Source organism: Tarenaya hassleriana, unplaced genomic scaffold, assembly GCF_000463585.1.
Source record: "Tarenaya hassleriana unplaced genomic scaffold, ASM46358v1 Cleome32, whole genome shotgun sequence".
Lineage (NCBI taxonomy): Eukaryota > Viridiplantae > Streptophyta > Magnoliopsida > Brassicales > Cleomaceae > Tarenaya > Tarenaya hassleriana.
The window spans coordinates 1,113,986-1,132,315 of NW_010966372.1; the positions used below are offsets into that span (position 1 = coordinate 1,113,986).

The 18,330-nt window shown below is 40.8% G+C and overlaps 5 protein-coding genes across 8 annotated transcripts in view; 4 read left to right on the top strand and 1 right to left on the bottom strand.

Moving 5' to 3' along the window:
• LOC104821005 (protein WVD2-like 4) overlaps nucleotides 1-112 on the bottom strand; it is a 3,347-nt gene extending 3,235 nt beyond the window's left edge. For all 3 annotated transcript variants that reach the window (XM_019203400.1, XM_010551715.2, XM_019203401.1), the window contains exon 1: nucleotides 4-112. The gene's annotated coding sequence lies outside the window, so the exon portion shown is untranslated. The remainder of the gene's footprint in view (nucleotides 1-3) is intronic.
• Nucleotides 113-2,007: 1,895 nt separating this feature from the next.
• Nucleotides 2,008-4,979, top strand: LOC104821007 (UDP-glucose 6-dehydrogenase 3). Its single transcript, XM_010551717.2, has 2 exons — nucleotides 2,008-2,089; nucleotides 3,261-4,979. The coding sequence occupies exon 2, from the start codon at nucleotides 3,282-3,284 to the stop codon at nucleotides 4,722-4,724; it is 1,443 nt and encodes a 480-aa protein (XP_010550019.1). The 5' UTR covers nucleotides 2,008-2,089; nucleotides 3,261-3,281; the 3' UTR covers nucleotides 4,725-4,979.
• A 915-nt stretch (nucleotides 4,980-5,894) lies between these two features.
• Nucleotides 5,895-9,577, top strand: LOC104821008 (probable galacturonosyltransferase 14). 2 transcript variants are annotated; one of them, XM_010551718.1, is made up of 6 exons: nucleotides 5,895-6,558; nucleotides 7,264-7,319; nucleotides 7,413-7,571; nucleotides 7,833-8,423; nucleotides 8,541-8,843; nucleotides 8,926-9,577. In XM_010551718.1, the coding sequence occupies exons 1-6, from the start codon at nucleotides 6,348-6,350 to the stop codon at nucleotides 9,205-9,207; spliced, it is 1,602 nt and encodes a 533-aa protein (XP_010550020.1). In that variant the 5' UTR covers nucleotides 5,895-6,347; the 3' UTR covers nucleotides 9,208-9,577. The 2 variants fall into 2 exon arrangements, with proteins under 2 accessions (XP_010550020.1, XP_010550021.1); XM_010551719.1 differs by having other exon boundaries at nucleotides 7,416-7,571.
• Nucleotides 9,578-9,986: 409 nt separating this feature from the next.
• LOC104821009 (membrane-anchored ubiquitin-fold protein 1) lies at nucleotides 9,987-12,350 on the top strand. The gene is made up of 5 exons (XM_010551720.2): nucleotides 9,987-10,290; nucleotides 10,815-10,913; nucleotides 11,006-11,263; nucleotides 11,617-11,781; nucleotides 12,094-12,350. The coding sequence occupies exons 3-5, from the start codon at nucleotides 11,131-11,133 to the stop codon at nucleotides 12,147-12,149; spliced, it is 354 nt and encodes a 117-aa protein (XP_010550022.1). The 5' UTR covers nucleotides 9,987-10,290; nucleotides 10,815-10,913; nucleotides 11,006-11,130; the 3' UTR covers nucleotides 12,150-12,350.
• A 274-nt stretch (nucleotides 12,351-12,624) lies between these two features.
• On the top strand, nucleotides 12,625-17,145 carry LOC104821011 (chaperone protein ClpB3, chloroplastic). The gene is given in 10 exon segments (XM_010551722.2): nucleotides 12,625-13,096; nucleotides 13,243-13,461; nucleotides 13,550-13,787; nucleotides 14,031-14,226; nucleotides 14,356-14,410; nucleotides 14,488-14,638; nucleotides 14,767-15,075; nucleotides 15,174-15,842; nucleotides 16,031-16,587; nucleotides 16,685-17,145. Coding segments are annotated over 10 exon segments (2,940 nt in total). The 5' UTR covers nucleotides 12,625-12,874; the 3' UTR covers nucleotides 17,009-17,145.
• The last annotated feature ends 1,185 nt before the right edge of the window (nucleotides 17,146-18,330 follow it).

Below are 18,330 nucleotides of genomic sequence, written 5' to 3' on the forward strand. Positions count from 1 at the left end.
AGAGGAGCAGAAGAAAGTACTAATTTTGGAATCGATCGACGAAATACATGCAGAAATGGGGATCTAGGGTTTCTTTGGTGCGAATGCTGAAACTGCGAATGAACAAGAAGAAAAACAAGGAGAAGAATGATTTGGGGGGAAATGTGACCGTTGAGGCTTTCTGGACGCGCTCTCCGTAACGGCTAGTCTCTGTGGTTTTTTTTTTTTTTTTGTTTCCTTTTTTAGTAAATTTGAAATAAGACGTATTAAAAATATAATTAAGAGAAATTGCAAAGTAAACCGAATTAAAATTAAATTAAATTAGATACATATGGATTTAATTCTACGACTGAACCAAGATTAAAATAAACCAAAGCAAACCCCATTTTCTCTAGTTTCAAATTATACGGTTAATAAAAATTTGGAGAAGATTACAGAATTAAAAAAATGGGTAATTTCGAATACTAAAGTTTTATAAAAATGATTTAAAAACAAAAGTTCACATAAAATTTACGAATATTATTCTGAAAAGTTTTATTTTAAAAGAAAAAAGATAACTCGTGAGTCGTGCGGGGATCCCAATTTAATACCTACGTAAAGTGGAGCGAACAGTGAGTCACGAGTTAAATGAATATCTAACCCTACGAAACAAGTGCTTTGTTGAACCAGTAAGGAAAAAAAAAGGCTCCTTGATAGTGTGATTCAATTAGAGCTATAATTATTAAAATTATATCATATTCTATTCACTAAACCTAGGTCTATTAATTACTTTAAATATGTTTGAAAAATAATATAATATCTGGTTTTTAAAACATTGGAATCCATCGTCATAATATTTTCAAACGGAATAAACAAAACTTGGTTGGTCTGTATATTATTATTTATTTATAAACAAATAGTTTCACACACACACACACACATATATATATATATATATATGTGAAGCGTGAGAAGCACTTCAGAAAGCTTTGCCTGAATTTTCAAGCAAAGCGTTTGTTTGTTTTTTTATATAATTATTTTGCCCTCCAAATCCCATCATTAAGTTATTGACATAAATTATCGAATTTTGTGTACCAATTTATGGTAATTTTTATAATAAAAATATACGAAAGTCAAAAGGACTATTAATCCCATTTAACTAATAGGACATTTTCTGATATTAACCGAGATGAAATGAACCCATGCATACAGCTTCTTTGAATCTTTTATATGCCTCAATATATACACACACATATGTGTGTATATATATATATGTTAAAAAGTTAAAAAAATTATACGCTATCCTTGTCTATTTTTTTTCTATGGGGGTTGAAGTATCACATTTTTCTAGAAAATAAAAACTGATTTATCACTTAAAGAAGTACGAAATCCAACAAATGAGTAATATATATATATATATATATATATATATATATGTATGTATAACTTTGCTTAAACTCCAAAGGAACCTCCATGCATATAATTTATGCTTTTAATATTAGGGCAAATATAGTAAAGTACATTGAAATTCGCATCTCGTTTGTGTGTATTACGCATACATACATTAATTATAAATTCCATATCAAAAGGGAAATCACAAAATATCGATGTATTTATGGTGATAATTATACAAATTTGTTTCTTGTTTGGTGTATTCATATAATGCTAAGATTTATGTAAATTTACGAAATTAAAATCAATAAACAACCAAAGATAATGATAAAATAATCGACCGACATAATTAGATGAAAATACTCTCCATATGGGTGAAACTATTAACAAGTATACGTAATTACGTACAGTGTACGTGTGCGTGTGTGTGTATTGCCGGTGGTCAAAATCAAAATCAAAATCCACGTCCTTGGTTTAATGTGTGTTAGTGTGCCGAATCCTGTGGGCCCCACGTTTTGTTTAATTAATTTTACTAACATAACCGAAGGAAGCTCCTTTTAATTTTAATTAATTAATTAAACCGCGTTATTTTTGACGGTTTCGGGGGCATTTTCGGAACCTCGTCACCTATATAAGCTCCTTACACCCTGCTATTGTTCTTCGCATTCCCGTCGCATTTCCATAATTTTCCCGCAAACGCAAATTCAGCTCGATTTCTCGTACGGGGAAGACGGTTGAGGTACGATTTAGCGTTTCATTTGTGTTGATCTGAGGTTTTCGACCTGATTGTGTGATGTTCGCTCGTTGATTTCGTCTCTATCTATTGTTCTTCGCTTCGATTTGGATTTCCTCCGTAGTTGTTCTTGCGTGTGTGTAGATTTCGATTTACATGTTTGCCCCTCTTTCGAATTTTGTATGCAATTGTTTTGCGAATTTGTTTAGTCGGTGTTTGTGATTCGGAAATCTTCTGCATTCGCCTTGATCTGTGTCGGTGGTTCACGCAAGTTTTTCCTTCATTCGCGTTTTTTCCCAATCCTTGAACTGGGTATGTTTTCATGCACCAGATCTGAGATTCTGATTCGAATGTCTTGCCGTTCGTTTAATTTTCATGCTAATTTTCTCTCCAAACGACTCACTATTAAGCGTGATCGGGAAAATTCTGCACTTGTATTTGCTATCTGGTTTGATCTGAACTAGTACCTTCACCTAACATTTCGTTTTTTTCCTCCTGATATTCCATTTGACGTGAGCGTAGGTTGTGTTGAATCTTCTAATTGTTATGTTACCGGATCTGAGATTTTGACTAAAAATTTCAAAGTTTTTTTCTTCCGTTGGTTAGTTCTCGTTAAGCGAACCCTTTGAATGCTTAAAAAAATCGCGTTTATGGGGGGCCAGTGATGGACAGAAGCTTTGAGTTAAGACTCGAGATTTTGCGTCGATCCGGTTTTTATGTTTTCAAGTCGGCTTTTTTTTTTTTTTACAATGCTTTTTATCAGATTTGAGATGTTGATCCGAAGTCCAGTTGTTTGTCACTGATGGATGCAGAATTCGTCCTGTTAGTTCTGGTTCGACGTGTCTAAGGTCGTTTATGCATTCATTTCAGTCAGATTGGTGATGTATCTGACTCCATTAACGGCTTTGGGTGTTTACATACAAAGACTTGTATTGAGGATGAAAAATTGCTAGTTCCATCTTTTGAGCCATTACTATGAACTACGTTTGGCATTGATGGGGATGTAAAATTGGCCTTCACATTGCTTTTTGGGCATGGCAAATTTGGTTTCTATACCGTCTTAGTAATTTTAGCTTGTTGTGCCTGAAAGATCTCAAATTGAGGCTTTCCAACAGCCTTTCTGGTCCGATTTTGGCCTTGACGGGTAAAAAATCCCTCATTTTTCCTTTGTTTTCAGGTTATCTATTAGCCAACCGAGATGGTGAAGATCTGCTGCATTGGAGCTGGGTACGTTGGTGGCCCAACTATGGCTGTCATTGCACTCAAGTGCCCTTCTGTTGAGGTAGCTGTTGTTGACATCTCTGTGCCCCGGATCAATGCCTGGAACAGCGATCAGCTCCCGATCTATGAGCCTGGCCTTGACGAAGTGGTCAGGCAGTGTCGTGGAAAGAACCTCTTCTTCAGCACCGATGTGGAGAAGCACGTGAGAGAGGCTGATATAGTCTTTGTTTCTGTCAACACCCCGACCAAGACACGTGGTCTGGGAGCTGGCAAAGCTGCCGACTTGACTTACTGGGAGAGCGCAGCACGCATGATCGCCGATGTTTCGGTATCTGACAAGATAGTGGTTGAGAAGTCAACCGTCCCTGTCAAGACAGCAGAGGCCATCGAGAAGATTCTGACCCACAACAGCAAGGGAATCAAATTCCAGATCCTCTCCAACCCAGAGTTCCTTGCTGAAGGAACTGCCATTGAAGATCTCTTCGAACCTGACCGTGTCCTTATTGGAGGTCGGGAAACCCCCGAAGGCCTTAAAGCCGTCCAAGCCCTGAAAAACGTCTATGCCCAGTGGGTTCCAGAAGAAAGAATCCTCACCACCAATCTCTGGTCAGCCGAGCTCTCGAAGCTTGCTGCCAATGCCTTCCTCGCCCAGAGGATATCATCCGTCAATGCCATGTCAGCGCTCTGTGAAGCAACTGGTGCCGATGTCACAGAGGTATCCTACGCTGTCGGTAAGGACTCTAGGATCGGGCCCAAGTTCTTGAACTCCAGTGTTGGATTTGGTGGATCATGCTTCCAGAAAGACATCCTCAACCTGGTCTACATCTGCGAATGCAACGGCCTCCCAGAGGTAGCCGAGTACTGGAAACAGGTCATCAAGATCAACGACTACCAGAAATCCCGGTTCGTGAACCGCATGGTCTCATCAATGTTCAACACGGTGGCCAACAAAAAGGTTGCCATCCTCGGGTTCGCCTTCAAGAAGGACACGGGTGACACGAGAGAGACTCCGGCCATCGACGTGTGCAAGGGTCTGTTAGGGGACAAGGCCCGTCTCAGCATCTACGACCCGCAGGTGACAGAGGAGCAGATCCAGAGAGACCTGACAATGAACAAGTTCGACTGGGACCACCCGCTCCACCTCCAACCCATGAGTCCCACCACTGTGAAGCAAGTCTCGGTCGTGTGGGACGCCTACACGGCCACGAAGGATGCCCACGGAGTATGCATCCTGACGGAGTGGGACGAGTTCAAGTCACTGGACTACCAACGGATCTACGAAAACATGCAGAAACCGGCCTTCATATTCGACGGGAGGAACATAGTGGAGGCGGAGAAGCTGAGGAAGATAGGGTTCATCGTCTACTCCATCGGCAAGCCACTCGACCAGTGGCTCAAGGACATGCCTGCTCTCGCCTAGACCCTCTTCATTCTTTTGGCCCGAGTTCCCCTCCTCGGAATTCCCCCTTTTTTTTTTTTTGGTTTGGTTAATCTTTGATCAATAATCGTCGCCTTTGTTTTGAAATCACAGCATATTTCCTTACTTAATCAATTATGATCAGAACTTTAGGCCCTTTTTTTTTAGTTGCTAATTATGTTGTACTTGGAGAGGATATTGTAAGCTTTTTCCATACAAGTTTCATTTGCCATGAACAATTAATTACCCTTTGCAACCTTTTTTTTTTGTTCCTTAATTATTCAATCTGTCTCTTGATGAAATCATCAGCAAGCTTCAATCTTTTCACAATGGCATTTTCTCGGGAAAGTGGTGGGAAAGCTGAGATCTTTTTTCCTTCCTTGTTCCTCAAGAAATATTCCATCTCTCTCGCACGAGACCCTCCATTGTCACCTTCACCTTCACCACAGCAAATGCCATTTTCTTAGCTTTTCTCTGGTTCTCTTCGTATCTCCCATGTCTCTTGGTAAACATGTATCAGATATAATTCCATAATATTTAAAACTTTCCCTTTTTACCCTTTTCGCGTGTCTTCCGTGTCGGTCGGTCGGTCCTTGTAATCGATTTAAATATTATTATCAAAATAGTTACTTAGGAATAGGTTCGGTTTCCTGAAATTTTTGCAATGGTGACAGTTCGCCTACCTCTACCCAAATTTATTTCCGTCGTCTGATTCTTAAATCAGGACACTGCACCGATTGCTGACTTGTAAATCCGTACAAATCATCGCGTTTATCACAAACAATAGTTACAATTTCATAGAGGTACCGTAAAATAAAGTAAAACAGTAAATGTAAAAGGAGAAGGTGATTTGTTGATGTTATTATTATAAATGTTAACCAAAAATGCGTTGATGAACCAAAGAGAGAAGGGGGCTTGGCCATTCAAAGAATAAAGGGGAAAAAAAAAAATCTATAATTAGCCCTACAGAAACAAACCCTAAACTCAAGGTCAAAACACCAATCCCAAACACGGTTTATACTTTATGGCCCTTGACCTTTCACGGTAATTCCCCAATTAATTAATTAATTAATTTCTCGATTTATATAATTAAGATCTTCAACTAATTATTTTTTTTTGGCGATTTTTTTTAAGATCCACCGGCGAAATGGCTCTTGATTTTTTTTTCCCTCACTCAATTTGTTTTTCTGTTTTTTCCTCCTCCTTCCCCTCCTCCTCTTCTCTTACAAGCTCCTTGATTTTTCCTTGATCCGTGCGACTACTCTGTAACGCTTGCTTGAAACAGAAATTTGGTGCGGACCCGTTTGGATTCTCCGTATTCAACAGTTGGAAGAAATCCGGAAAGACGGCGGGAATCTCAAATTTGGATCCTTTTTGGTGGTCCAAATTCCAATGCGGTCTGTGGGAAGACCACAGAGAAGAAGACGGAGAGCGATAAGGAACGGAACAAGGACGGATTTGGGAGACACCCAGAAGGCTACATCGAGAATCGAGAGGCAATCGGGATCGAGGGAGCGGAATCGCATCGGATCTGATGTTGGGTCGGGGATTGGCTGCGGGAATAGGAATTAAGGTTTCGTTTCGATCGCAGCTGTTCTTGTTGTTGGTGGGGCTGCACGATCAAGGATGCATCTTCACATATCGCCTAGCATGAGAAGCATCACGATATCGAGCAGCAATGAGTTTATTGACTTGATGAAGATCAAAGTCGCAGCTCGTCACATCTCTTATCGAACCCTTTTCCACACCATCCTAATCCTTGCTTTCTTGTTGCCCTTCGTCTTCATCCTAACTGCCGTCGTTACACTTGAGGGTGTCAACAAGTGCTCCTCCATTGGTAACCTTTTCTCTTCCATCATTCTCTACTTCTGCACTGATTCCTTGTGTTATACATCTTAACTGGTTCGGATCTTGACCCTTTTTTTTTATGCCGATTTCATTGTTATGGGGAGTTTCGTTGAATGAGGAACTGAAATGGCCATTTTTGGTTGTGTTTGAGCGAGCTAAGTTTGGGGCTTTCTAAGCCGCGAGATGACCAGGATCTGCATTTCTCCATATGTCTTTCATCTTTGTTCCAATTCCTTCTAGCTTCTTGTTAGATTGGTGGAATCCGATGTCAACAAAGTTTCCGAAATTTTTGTTCTTGCTAGGAAATTTGAAGCTGTTTTCTTGCTAGAAAATTTGAACTAAATCACCCCATTATTGTCTTTGCTCTAAGCTATCTGAATATGCTTCCTTTCTGTAGTCTTATGATCTTAATTTGTAATAACACATTTGATTCACACAATCCAGTTTTTGTAGACGTCAAGTTCAGATTTAAAGGGTAATGTCGTTTGTTTGGTGGGTTGTGGAACGGATGGAATTTTCAGGGAATTCCTAAGCTTGTGTCTGCAGTTAGGATTACAGATTGTTTGTACATTAGGAGACTTTGATTACAAATGACTCTTAAAGAGTATTTTCCTCTTTGTGGTCATGCTTCTTTCTTCACAGTGCTATCGAATGGTCTCATGGCAGTTTCCTCACTTTTCCTGTTTTGCTTCAGATTGTCTGGGGAGGCGGTTAGGTCCACGGCTTCTTGGTAGAGTAGATGGTTCAGAGGTGGGTGGTTGCTTCTTTTCTGCTCTTCTCTATGAATTTCTTTGAATTGTCTCCTCAAGCCGGATATCCCTTTTCTCAATGTTTGTGTTGCAGCAGAGACTAGTTAGGGACTTCTATAAAATTCTAAATGAAGTAAGCACTCAAGAAATTCCAGATGGTTTGAAGCTTCCAGATTCTTTTAGTCAACTTGTTTCTGATGTGAAGAACAACAACTATGACGCAAGAACATTTGGTCTTGTGCTGCGAGCTATGGTACCTCTATGCCTTTTCTGAAATTGTTTCTAATGTGACATAAACATGTTCTTACTGGAACAAAAGGCGATCTGTCAAATAAGTTACCTTTAGTTTTTGATTTCTTAAAAACAAACATCTAGATTATGCTTATAGACTAGTATGCTTTGCATGTTCTGTTACTGTACATGCAAATGTTGGTTCTGATTTTTTTTTTCCTGAAAGATGCCATGGGATTAGATGATTATTTCTGTCTGATTTTTTTTATCCCTTTTGCAACAGATTGAGAAGTTCGAAAGGGATATTAGGGAAACTAAATTTGCAGAGCTTATGAACAAGCATTTTGCAGCAAGTTCCATTCCGAAAGGCATACATTGTCTCTCTCTAAGATTGACAGATGAATATTCTTCGAATGCTCATGCACGTAGACAACTTCCTTCCCCAGAGTTTCTCCCTCTTCTTTCAGACAACTCTTACCACCATTTTGTATTGTCCACGGACAACATTCTGGCCGCATCAGTTGTCGTTGCTTCCACCGTTCAGTCATCTTTAAAACCGGAGAAAATTGTCTTCCATGTCATCACAGACAAGAAAACCTATGCGGGTATGCACTCATGGTTTGCCCTTAACTCTGTTGCCCCTGCCATTGTTGAAGTGAAAGGTGTTCATCAGTTTGACTGGTTGACGAGAGAGAATGTTCCGGTTTTGGAGGCCATGGAAACCCATAACGGTGTCAGGCAGCATTATCATGGAAATCATCTCGCTGGGACAAATCTCAGTGAAACCACTCCTCGGACTTTTGCTTCTAAATTACAATCTAGAAGTCCAAAATACATATCTTTGCTCAATCATCTTAGAATATATATACCAGAGGTAATCTTTCTCCTCTTTTCACCCCAAAAACATTATTTGATATGCATGGTTGTCTTCCCCTCTAAATGAGACATGTTTTATAATTTGTACTGAAAAATCATGCCCTTTATTTTACAGCTTTTCCCGAACTTGGACAAGGTGGTGTTCTTAGATGATGATGTGGTTGTCCAGCGGGACTTGACTCCACTTTGGGATATCGACCTGAACGGAAAGGTTAATGGAGCAGTAGAAACATGTCAGGGGGAAGATCAGTGGGTGATGTCTAAGCATTTCAGGAACTACTTCAATTTCTCCCATCCACTCGTAGCAAAGCATTTGGATCCCGAAGAATGTGCATGGGCATACGGCATGAATATCTTTGATCTACGAGCTTGGAGGAAGACAAATATCAGAGAAACCTATCATTCTTGGCTTAAAGAGGTAATGCAGCAATATCTCTATGAAGTCAATATTCACTTTCTCTCATCCATTTCCCCCATGGTGTTTTTTTTTTCCTGTGCAGAACCTGGAGTCGAATCTGACAATGTGGAAACTCGGAACATTGCCACCGGCTCTTATAGCGTTTAGAGGGCAGGTTCAGGCAATAGAGCCGTCATGGCATATGCTGGGATTAGGATACCAGAATAAGACAAACATAGAAGATGTCCACAAGGCAGCAGTGATACACTACAATGGCCAGTCAAAGCCTTGGCTGGAGATTGGGTTTGAGCATCTCCGGCCATTCTGGACAAAGTACGTCAACTACTCCAACGAATTCGTAAGGAGCTGTCACATCTTGGAGTAACTTTCTGAGAAGAAAAAGGCCAAAAGGGTTAATGCATTTGACCATCATTCCGAAGATTTTTTAATGCTTTGGGCCCTGCAGATTACGCAGCTGCCCACAGTACAAGGGAATGAACACTTGGGGGGAGGATCTGAATCTGATCTGCAGGAGGACAAAGATTCATTCTTTCTGTAATATAGAAGGTGCCCTTTTTTTCTATATCTTTGGGGGTTTGAAATGGAGAAAGTTAGATCTCTTACAAGAGATGGGGAGACATATTGGATTTTGGTTTTTGGCCACTTTGTTGATAAATGAAGAAGAGACTATTGCATTGGCTCTACTCTCTCTCTTTATTATTTAAATAATTCCATTAGGATCAGTGATTTTATGGGCATTTGCTTTTGTAGGATTTACGTATGATTTTCTTCCTTTGCCTCTCTTCTCTCCTTCTCATATAAACAGTTTCAAGCTTGTGCAGTTTTATGTTCTGTCTCTTTTTGATGATTGTTCTTCCCCAAGCGTTAAACAAGAAATATATCTTTTTTTTTTTAAATATTGAATCAAAGTAAGAGTGATTTGGAAGATGATGGCAAAATCTGTCACTGAAATTCAATTCGATGGCTTCATGAGACAAATACCGAATTAAACCGGTCATTTAGATATGCGTGTGTCTCTTGTCGGCACATTTAGACGTGGCTTGTTCCTTTGTTTTTTTGGTTATCGAATAGTTTTGAAGAGGAGTGGTTATGTTGGATTGGTCGAATCTAATATCGGATTAATTGTTTTCGAACATCGTCGCTTGCTTGGCAAGCACTTCTACAAAGCATATGATCTTTTGAAAGGAAAAAATTAAATTAAAATGGAATTTTAAGGCTCGCACCAGAGAGAGAGAGGGGCGTCCATTTCCACAGGCGTAGAGATGGGAAGAACGGCAGAGAAAAATGGAAGCTTTGACCGCCACTGATTCTCTATAGATTTCGAGATCTACTAATCGCAACTCTCTCTCTCTCTCTCTCTCTCTCTCTCTCCCTCGGCATCGTTTGATCCTTGTAGATCCTCCTGATTCATCTGGGTAGTCTCAGCTCAGATCAGTCGCAGAGCCAAGTAAGAACGCCAATTAGGGTTTTCTTATGCGTCTGTTTTTACCTAATCGGAAAATTTTTTTGGTGGGTTTTGTGATTTAACCATACCCATGAGATTTCTTCTTGTATCATCATAAGATTGTAGCTTTGTTTTAAAGGTTTTCTCTTCTTTCTTCTTCATTCTTTCTACTATCGTTAATTCCTTGGTAATTCGAATGCGGGCTTCATGACTCACGAATACCCTTTTGGAGTTTTTTTCGATTCATTATCATGACCATATCTCCAGAGAGATTCTTCTCGTGTTAATAAATTTCTCTTGATTTGTTGACCTCTTGGCGTTCGGATGAGGATTTTAATGATATTTATTGGAGATTTGGTCTCGTGATATCTAAAGATTGCAGCTTTTATGAGACGTGATTATGTCTTCATTTCCTGAAACCCTCTATGGCTATTGCCCGCATGCGGATTCAGTTCAAGATTTCTGGATGTTGGTGCTTTGTTTTTTACCGCCTCTTTTCTTCTTCTTGTGGGACATAAATCTGCAAGTTTCAGGTTTGTTTCTCAAGTTTCATGGAGTATTTACCAAGGATTCTAGCTCAAGAAAGAATCTGAGTCCCAGAAACAAACTAGTTCAATTCAAACCCAGTGAGTCAAAATCTCATCTACTGGACTTTGTTCTTGTGAAGCATTATTCTATTCTATGCTTGATGATTGTATCCTGGCCTTTGATTATGCAGGAAAGAACAAAGCATTACCAATTCTCGGGGGGAGGCCTGTGGAATTTGATAGGGATAGAGGAATTGCGTCCAGTGAGAGCTTTTGAAGAGGAGAATTCTGGGGTTTTTTGTCGGTTCTTGGATATATGGCAGAGGTCCAGGATCAGTTAGAGATCAAGTTTCGGTTAATCGACGGTTCAGATATCGGTCCTAAGGCATTTCCAGTTGCCACAACCGTTGCAACGTTGAAGGAAACTGTCATTACTCAATGGCCAAGAGGTTAGTGTGTGCTTAGTGAGGTATTCAGATTCCGAAAATGTCACCCATGGACATGGGTTTTATGGTTAACAAAGCTACAAACTTAACAATAGTTCTCTTCTGTATGGTCTGATTGAACTTTTATGAGAATTGTCCAACAAGCAGATCTTGTTAACAAGCCCTTCCACTAAAAATCTGGAAACGGTATAAGAGTTTGTTTACATTTACATGTTTATGATCATTCATCCATGAACCATCTGGGAAGCCAAATACATGATCCATTCCAGATCATTTACAGTGTCAGAACCATATTGATGGATGCATTTCTTCTGCTGTTGTGATATTTTTTTTGTTTCTTTTCTAACTTGGAGCAGAAAAGGAGAATGGGCCAAAGACGGTGAAAGATATAAAGTTGATAAGCGCCGGTAAGATTCTAGAGAACAACAAGACGGTGGGAGATTGCCTGAATCCTCTCTGTGACATTCCCGGCAGTGTTACCACCATGCATGTCATCATCCAACCTCCTCCTTCCGAGAAAGGTAAAACCATCATCATCATCATCATCATCATGTTTCCTTGAGTAGATTTTTCCCGGAAGAACATCTCTTTATCTCTTTAAAGCCTAGGCCTTTTTTTTAACCCTTTGATGATTGATTCAGACTCAAACGATTATTCATCTTGTTCACTGTTTCCACGCCCAAAAAAAGAAAAAGGCGGCGCCTTTGTAGGCGTGGCCATATTCTTGATGTTCTTAAGATCAAACCCATGTTTCTGGGACAGTTTTAGGATAAAGATTTGCGATATGGATCTGCTAAATGTCTAACTGAGACCCTCCCCCTCTCTATGAACAGAGAAGAAGACGAAAAGCGATTCAAAACAGAACAAATGCGTGTGTAGCATCATGTGAGGGAGACGGTCTCTGCTTCTCTCTCTCTCTCTCTCTCTCTCTCTCTCTCTCTCTCTCTGTGTAATTTTTTTTTCCGACAGACATCGTTCGCTTGAGGTTTGGTCTGAGTGTGATTGGTATTCGTTCATTTGGATGCTGAGCGAATTCATAGTATTAGTATACATCTTTTTTTTTTTTAGTAAGCTCTTTTTTCTTTCTTCATTCCCATTTCTTTTTCTTTTTATTTTTGATGTCTGGAAACACGGTTATTAAAAAAAATTGTTAGTTCAATATACCAATGATTATTCAAATAAATGTTTGTAAATATATGTAATGATATTGTGATGAATAATTTTTTTTTTGTATGTGCGATATCCATTTGGGGCGACACGTGTCGTTGCTCAAAGGGGTTTGTGGGTACAGTGCGCACCCTGCGCATCCCATCCCGAGTGTTCACGAAGCCTCTAGCGTCATTTAGCAGCCTTTCCTTCTTTATTACCTCTCTCTCTCCTCGGGGCTCGCTAATTTACGCGAGACGCACAAGCAAAGAAGAACAAAGATCAGAGATTCAGAGATAAAATTACGCGAGACGCACAAGCAAAGAATAGAGACCAGAGATAAAAGAAAAAGGGCAAAGGCATTATCTTTGCCGAATTCCGACCGAAACTCCTCGAATCCTTTATATACTCTTTGTCGTTATTCCTCTTCCCGTTGTCGATTTCTTACCATTTGGGATCTCCGTCCAAATGGCGACGGCGACGGCGGCTGCTGCGGCGGCGTTTGGTGGGGTGGCCGGCGTAGGCTTAGGGACTCGGAATGCTCCGATGTTTTCTCACCTTCAACCCTCCGTTGCATTCCCGGCGAAGCCCTGTTCTTTCAAGGCCCTTAGATTGAAGCGGGGAGTGGGTTTCTCGCGCCGTCTCGAGCAGCGGCGACCTGTTGTCCGATGCGAAGCTGGTACTGGAAGGGTTAGTCCGAATCTTTCACACAGTAATTGATCATAGTGGTTTGTGATGATGCTTAGACAGACGCGCCTGTCGAGCGGAATTGATACAAAAATTTTCTGGATTTTCCTCTGTTTTGCTAAGTGGGTCTGATTTTGATTTGCTTGCAGCTCACGCAGCAAGAGTTCACGGAAATGGCGTGGCAAGCGATAGTATCATCTCCAGATGTGGCGAAGGATAACAAGCAGCAAATCGTAGAAACTGAGCATCTGATGCGAGCCCTTTTGGAGCAGAAGAACGGTTTGGCGCGTAGGATATTTTCCAAGGCTGGTGTGGATAACACGAAGCTTCTAGAAGCAACAGATAAGTTCATAGAACGTCAGCCGAAGGTAATCCAGCAGGTTTCTTTCGTGGGTCTTCCTTACTTGAAAGTGTTCTTGTGGTTTGCTTGAGCTGATAGATATTAATGGCCGCCAGGTCTATGGCGAGGCTGCTGGTTCGATGTTGGGGCGTGACTTGGAAGCTCTGTTCCAGAGAGCAAGGCAGTTTAAAAAAGATTACGGAGACTCTTACGTCTCTGTGGAACATCTGGTTCTTGGTTATGCTGACGATAAACGGTTTGGGAAGCAGTTGTACAGGGACTTTCAAGTGACGGAGAGGAGCTTGAAATCTGCAATAGAATCAATCAGAGGAAAACAGTCCGTCATTGACCAAGGTTCATATATAGTATGATCTTGATTTTTCATTCTTGTATTTTTCGTGTATACGTATGACTGAATTAGATGTTTGAGACAACAGTTACCGAGCATTTGGTAGATGTAACTTGTTAGTGACGGATATTCAGTGATGAGTTTAGATTTCTAGTGTGGAAGTTGAAGAGTAATCCTGTCAGAAATAAACTGTGAAACCATGGATTAGACTATGGAAGCTGAAGCTTTTGCCTTTTGTTGATTGGTAGATCCGGAAGGAAAGTACGAGGCATTGGAGAAGTATGGGAAGGATCTGACAGCAATGGCGAGAGAAGGAAAGCTTGATCCTGTGATCGGGAGAGATGATGAGATCCGTAGATGCATACAGATTCTGTCGAGGAGGACCAAAAACAACCCTGTCTTGATCGGTGAGCCAGGAGTCGGTAAAACCGCTATCTCAGAAGGGTAAAAACCGCTATCTCCTTCTTCTCGAATATATTGCTGGTTAAGGTCTTCTCTGTGTGATGCTTTGCATGTATTGCTTACTGCTCATGTAGGGATATGCTAAAGTTTATTCCTTTGCTTTCAAAACAGGCTTGCCCAGAGGATAGTACAAGGAGATGTGCCTCAAGCCTTGATGAACAGGAAGGTAAAATTAAAAACAGATGTTTTTTCTTCTTGTCATTTTGGATGCTGATTCCTGTCACGCTTGATGATGTTTTTCAGCTAATATCACTCGATATGGGCGCATTAATAGCCGGAGCGAAATATCGCGGGGAATTTGAAGATAGGCTAAAGGCTGTACTTAAAGAGGTCACCGATTCAGAAGGCCAAACCATTTTGTTCATCGATGAGATCCACACTGTTGTCGGGGCAGGTATCCACTATCTTACCAAGCTCCTTAAGCCTATGATGAGCTTCACATTTTTTTTTTTTTTTTTTATCAAGAATGAGTTTCAGTCTGATTCTTGTTTTTTCTTTTCGGGTTCCCCCTTTTTTTTTCAGGTGCAACTAATGGAGCAATGGATGCCGGTAATCTGCTGAAGCCAATGCTGGGTAGAGGAGAGCTACGATGCATCGGGGCTACAACACTCGATGAATATCGGAAGTACATCGAGAAAGACCCGGCCCTTGAACGTAGGTTTCAGCAGGTTTATGTGGATCAACCCACAGTAGAGGACACTGTCTCTATCCTCCGTGGTTTGCGTGAACGGTATGAACTTCATCACGGAGTTCGCATTTCAGACAGTGCCCTTGTCGAAGCTGCCATTCTGTCTGACCGTTACATCAGTGGCCGTTTTCTACCCGATAAAGGTTGCTACTTTATATCCCATTTGGCTGGAAAATCCTCAAAACTGCTGCTAAATTGCCCCGTAGATGAACGTCTTGAATATGTCGTTTTTTTGTTTCAGCCATCGATCTAGTGGATGAAGCAGCGGCCAAGCTGAAGATGGAAATCACTTCGAAACCGACAACCCTCGATGAGATTGACCGCGCGGTGCTGAAGCTTGAGATGGAGAGGTTATCGCTCACGAACGATACAGATAAAGCCTCTAAAGAGAGATTGGATCGGCTTGAGACCGAGTTGTCGCTTCTGAAGGAGAAGCAGGCCGAGTTAACCGAACAGTGGGAGCACGAGAGATCTGTCATGTCCCGTATTCAGTCCATCAAAGAGGAGATCGATCGGGTGAACCTCGAGATCCAGCAGGCTGAGCGGGAATATGATCTAAACCGTGCAGCTGAGTTGAAGTACGGAAGCCTAAACTCGTTGCAGCGTCAACTCAACGAAGCCGAGAAGGAGCTGAATGAATATCTGAGCTCGGGTAAGTCAATGTTCAGAGAAGAAGTTACGGGAAGCGACATAGCCGAGATTGTGAGTAAATGGACCGGAATCCCTGTCTCCAAGCTTCAACAATCGGAAAGGGATAAACTTTTACATCTGGAAGAAGAACTGCATAAACGGGTCGTTGGACAAGACCCTGCGGTCAGGGCGGTGGCTGAGGCGATTCAGCGGTCAAGAGCCGGATTTATCTCCGACAATGGTTGGTTCTGAAAACTAGCTGACCCCGATGAACCTTCTAATTATATATAAAAAAAAGAGTTAGAATACAAGAGTGGGTGACATGGAAAACTTTAATTAAGATTTTATCATTGATTATAGTCTCTGTTTGAACGTAGGGTTTTGAGAGAGTAAAATGTTGGTTACAGGTGGCTGGGGGATGCTGGTATGTTCTTGCAATACAGCGTGTCGCTTCTTGCATAAGGCAACAGTGCATGAGGAAGGGAGGGAACTGCAATCTAGGGAAAACCGAGCTGGCAAAGGCACTCGCTTCCTACTTGTTCAACACCGAAGAAGCTCTGGTTAGAATCGACATGAGCGAGTACATGGAGAAACATGCTGTCTCCAGACTCATTGGAGCTCCACCTGGTTATGTCGGGTACGAGGAAGGAGGGCAGTTGACTGAAACCGTTCGTCGAAGGCCTTACTCCGTGATCCTATTTGACGAGATCGAGAAAGCTCATTCCGATGTCTTCAACGTGTTTCTCCAAATCCTGGATGATGGGCGAGTCACCGATTCTCAAGGCCGTACAGTGAGTTTCACCAACACCGTCATCATTATGACCTCGAACGTGGGTTCTCAGTTCATCCTGAGCTCGGACGATGACGACTCCCGGCCGAAGGAGCTGGCTTACGAGACGATCAAACAGAGGGTGATGGAAGCTGCGAGATCGATCTTCCGTCCTGAATTTATGAACCGTGTCGATGAATACATCGTTTTCCAGCCTCTGGACAGGGACCAGATCGACAGCATCGTGCGGCTGCAGGTAACGTCCCTTCTTACAACCCTGAACCCCTCTCAGGCTGTTGAACATGTTGTCCAAAGTCGCTGACTTTTCTTGTCTCTCCGATCTCTGTGAACAGCTGGAACGAGTGCAGAAACGGATCGCGGATAGGAAAATGAAGATCAAGATGACAGAAGCGGCGGTGGGGCTCCTGGGGACATTAGGGTATGATCCAAGCTACGGAGCCAGACCGGTGAAGCGTGTGATACAGCAGAACGTGGAGAACGAGCTCGCGAAAGGCATCTTGAGGGGAGAATTCAAGGAGGAAGACACTGTCTTGATCGATACAGAGGTCACGGCCTTTGCGAACGGGCAGCTTCCCCAGCAGAAGCTCATCTTCAAAAGGCTCGGCTCTGAAACCAAGGATGATCAAGAGCAGGAGAAACTCTCTCAGAGCATCTGAAACTGATGGAAGCTGTCCTTTAAGTTGTCAATATATACATTTTGTATTTGGGAATCGTAAAATACGCAGAAAGGTTTCATTTTTGAGTGAGCCCATGTTCTCAAAATAAAGACACTGCAAGTGTGGATTTCCCATTTCGATACACACATATATATATATATACATACACATATATGGAGGAGGGGATATGTGAAGGAGATTTGGGAGACGTAGCTGTCACAAAGAGTTGTAGCGTATATCCCCTCCTTGCCCTTATCCTGTTGGAACACGACACCGGGGAGATCGCATTCGAATACATAATGTGAAGAGGGACAAAATCGTCATTTTCATCGGTCGTACATGGCCGTATCGAATTAAAAACCATTGATCATGCCCTCGCCAATGGATGTCGGGTTTCTTTGGCAATATTATGATTACGCCCATTTTGGCCCTTATTCCTACGCAGAAAAATCAGACTCCAGGCACATGGGTTTTTTTTTTGTCGTTCGTGGATTCCAATATATTACTATTGTTTTTTATTTTAGAAATTACCTTCATCATAAAATTTTCGTATAAATTTTTTTTTTAAAAGGTAGTAAAAGTGTTACCGTCTAATTTTTTTTTATTAAAAAAAGGTAGAAAACTTACCAAAAATAACAAGTATTGGTAAAAAGATTAGTACAATGATTGGACTCCATTATTTGAATTTGCCAAGTCATTATGGGACCTGAAATCAAATTGCACAATAACCACACATATATTATCACTGAAATCCCACAAAGATCTCTTGGCTAATTAATGTCGGAATGAATATAATTAATATCCTAGTTTTGAATGCCATTTTTTTCTTCCATAAACTGTCATATGATAATATAAGTACTTGAGATTTCATCGTACAATCATTTAACCTTTTTTTATTTGTTGGCAATTGTCTTAAGATATGTAAATGTGTCCCGCTACCTTAATTTAAGAACATTTATCATCCTTAAACAATATAAATTATTAACCTAACGATTTAAGACAACAAACTTTTCAAATCTTTATATTTTGGATAGTGTTTTTTTTAATGCACGGAGTTTAATTTCACATTGAAATTAACCGATTATAAATTAATCATTATAAAATATAATTATTTTGTTTTTAAAAATAATTATTTTAAATTTTGCCGTGTTTTAGTGGAAACGTGAGTGGCACACGCGTATAAGAAAAATGAGATATAAATTTGTCAAATTTATACTCTAAATCTAGATTGAGTTTTATCATTTACTTTAAAAATCCATAGCAAATGTACTAATTAGCAGTATATATATATATATATTTAAAAGACAAATGCAGGTATCGTT

Coding starts and splice junctions, on each gene's coding strand:
- LOC104821007 (XM_010551717.2), top strand. CDS start 3,282: ATGGTGAAGATCTGCTGCATTGGAGCTGGGTACGTTGGTGGCCCAACT.
- LOC104821008 (XM_010551718.1), top strand. CDS start 6,348: ATGCATCTTCACATATCGCCTAGCATGAGAAGCATCACGATATCGAGC. Junction 6,559..7,263: donor CAACAAGTGCTCCTCCATTG/GTAACCTTTTCT, acceptor GTTTTGCTTCAG/ATTGTCTGGGGAGGCGGTTA. Junction 8,844..8,925: donor ATCATTCTTGGCTTAAAGAG/GTAATGCAGCAA, acceptor TTTCCTGTGCAG/AACCTGGAGTCGAATCTGAC.
- LOC104821009 (XM_010551720.2), top strand. CDS start 11,131: ATGGCAGAGGTCCAGGATCAGTTAGAGATCAAGTTTCGGTTAATCGAC. Junction 11,264..11,616: donor CATTACTCAATGGCCAAGAG/GTTAGTGTGTGC, acceptor AACTTGGAGCAG/AAAAGGAGAATGGGCCAAAG. Junction 11,782..12,093: donor ACCTCCTCCTTCCGAGAAAG/GTAAAACCATCA, acceptor CTCTATGAACAG/AGAAGAAGACGAAAAGCGAT.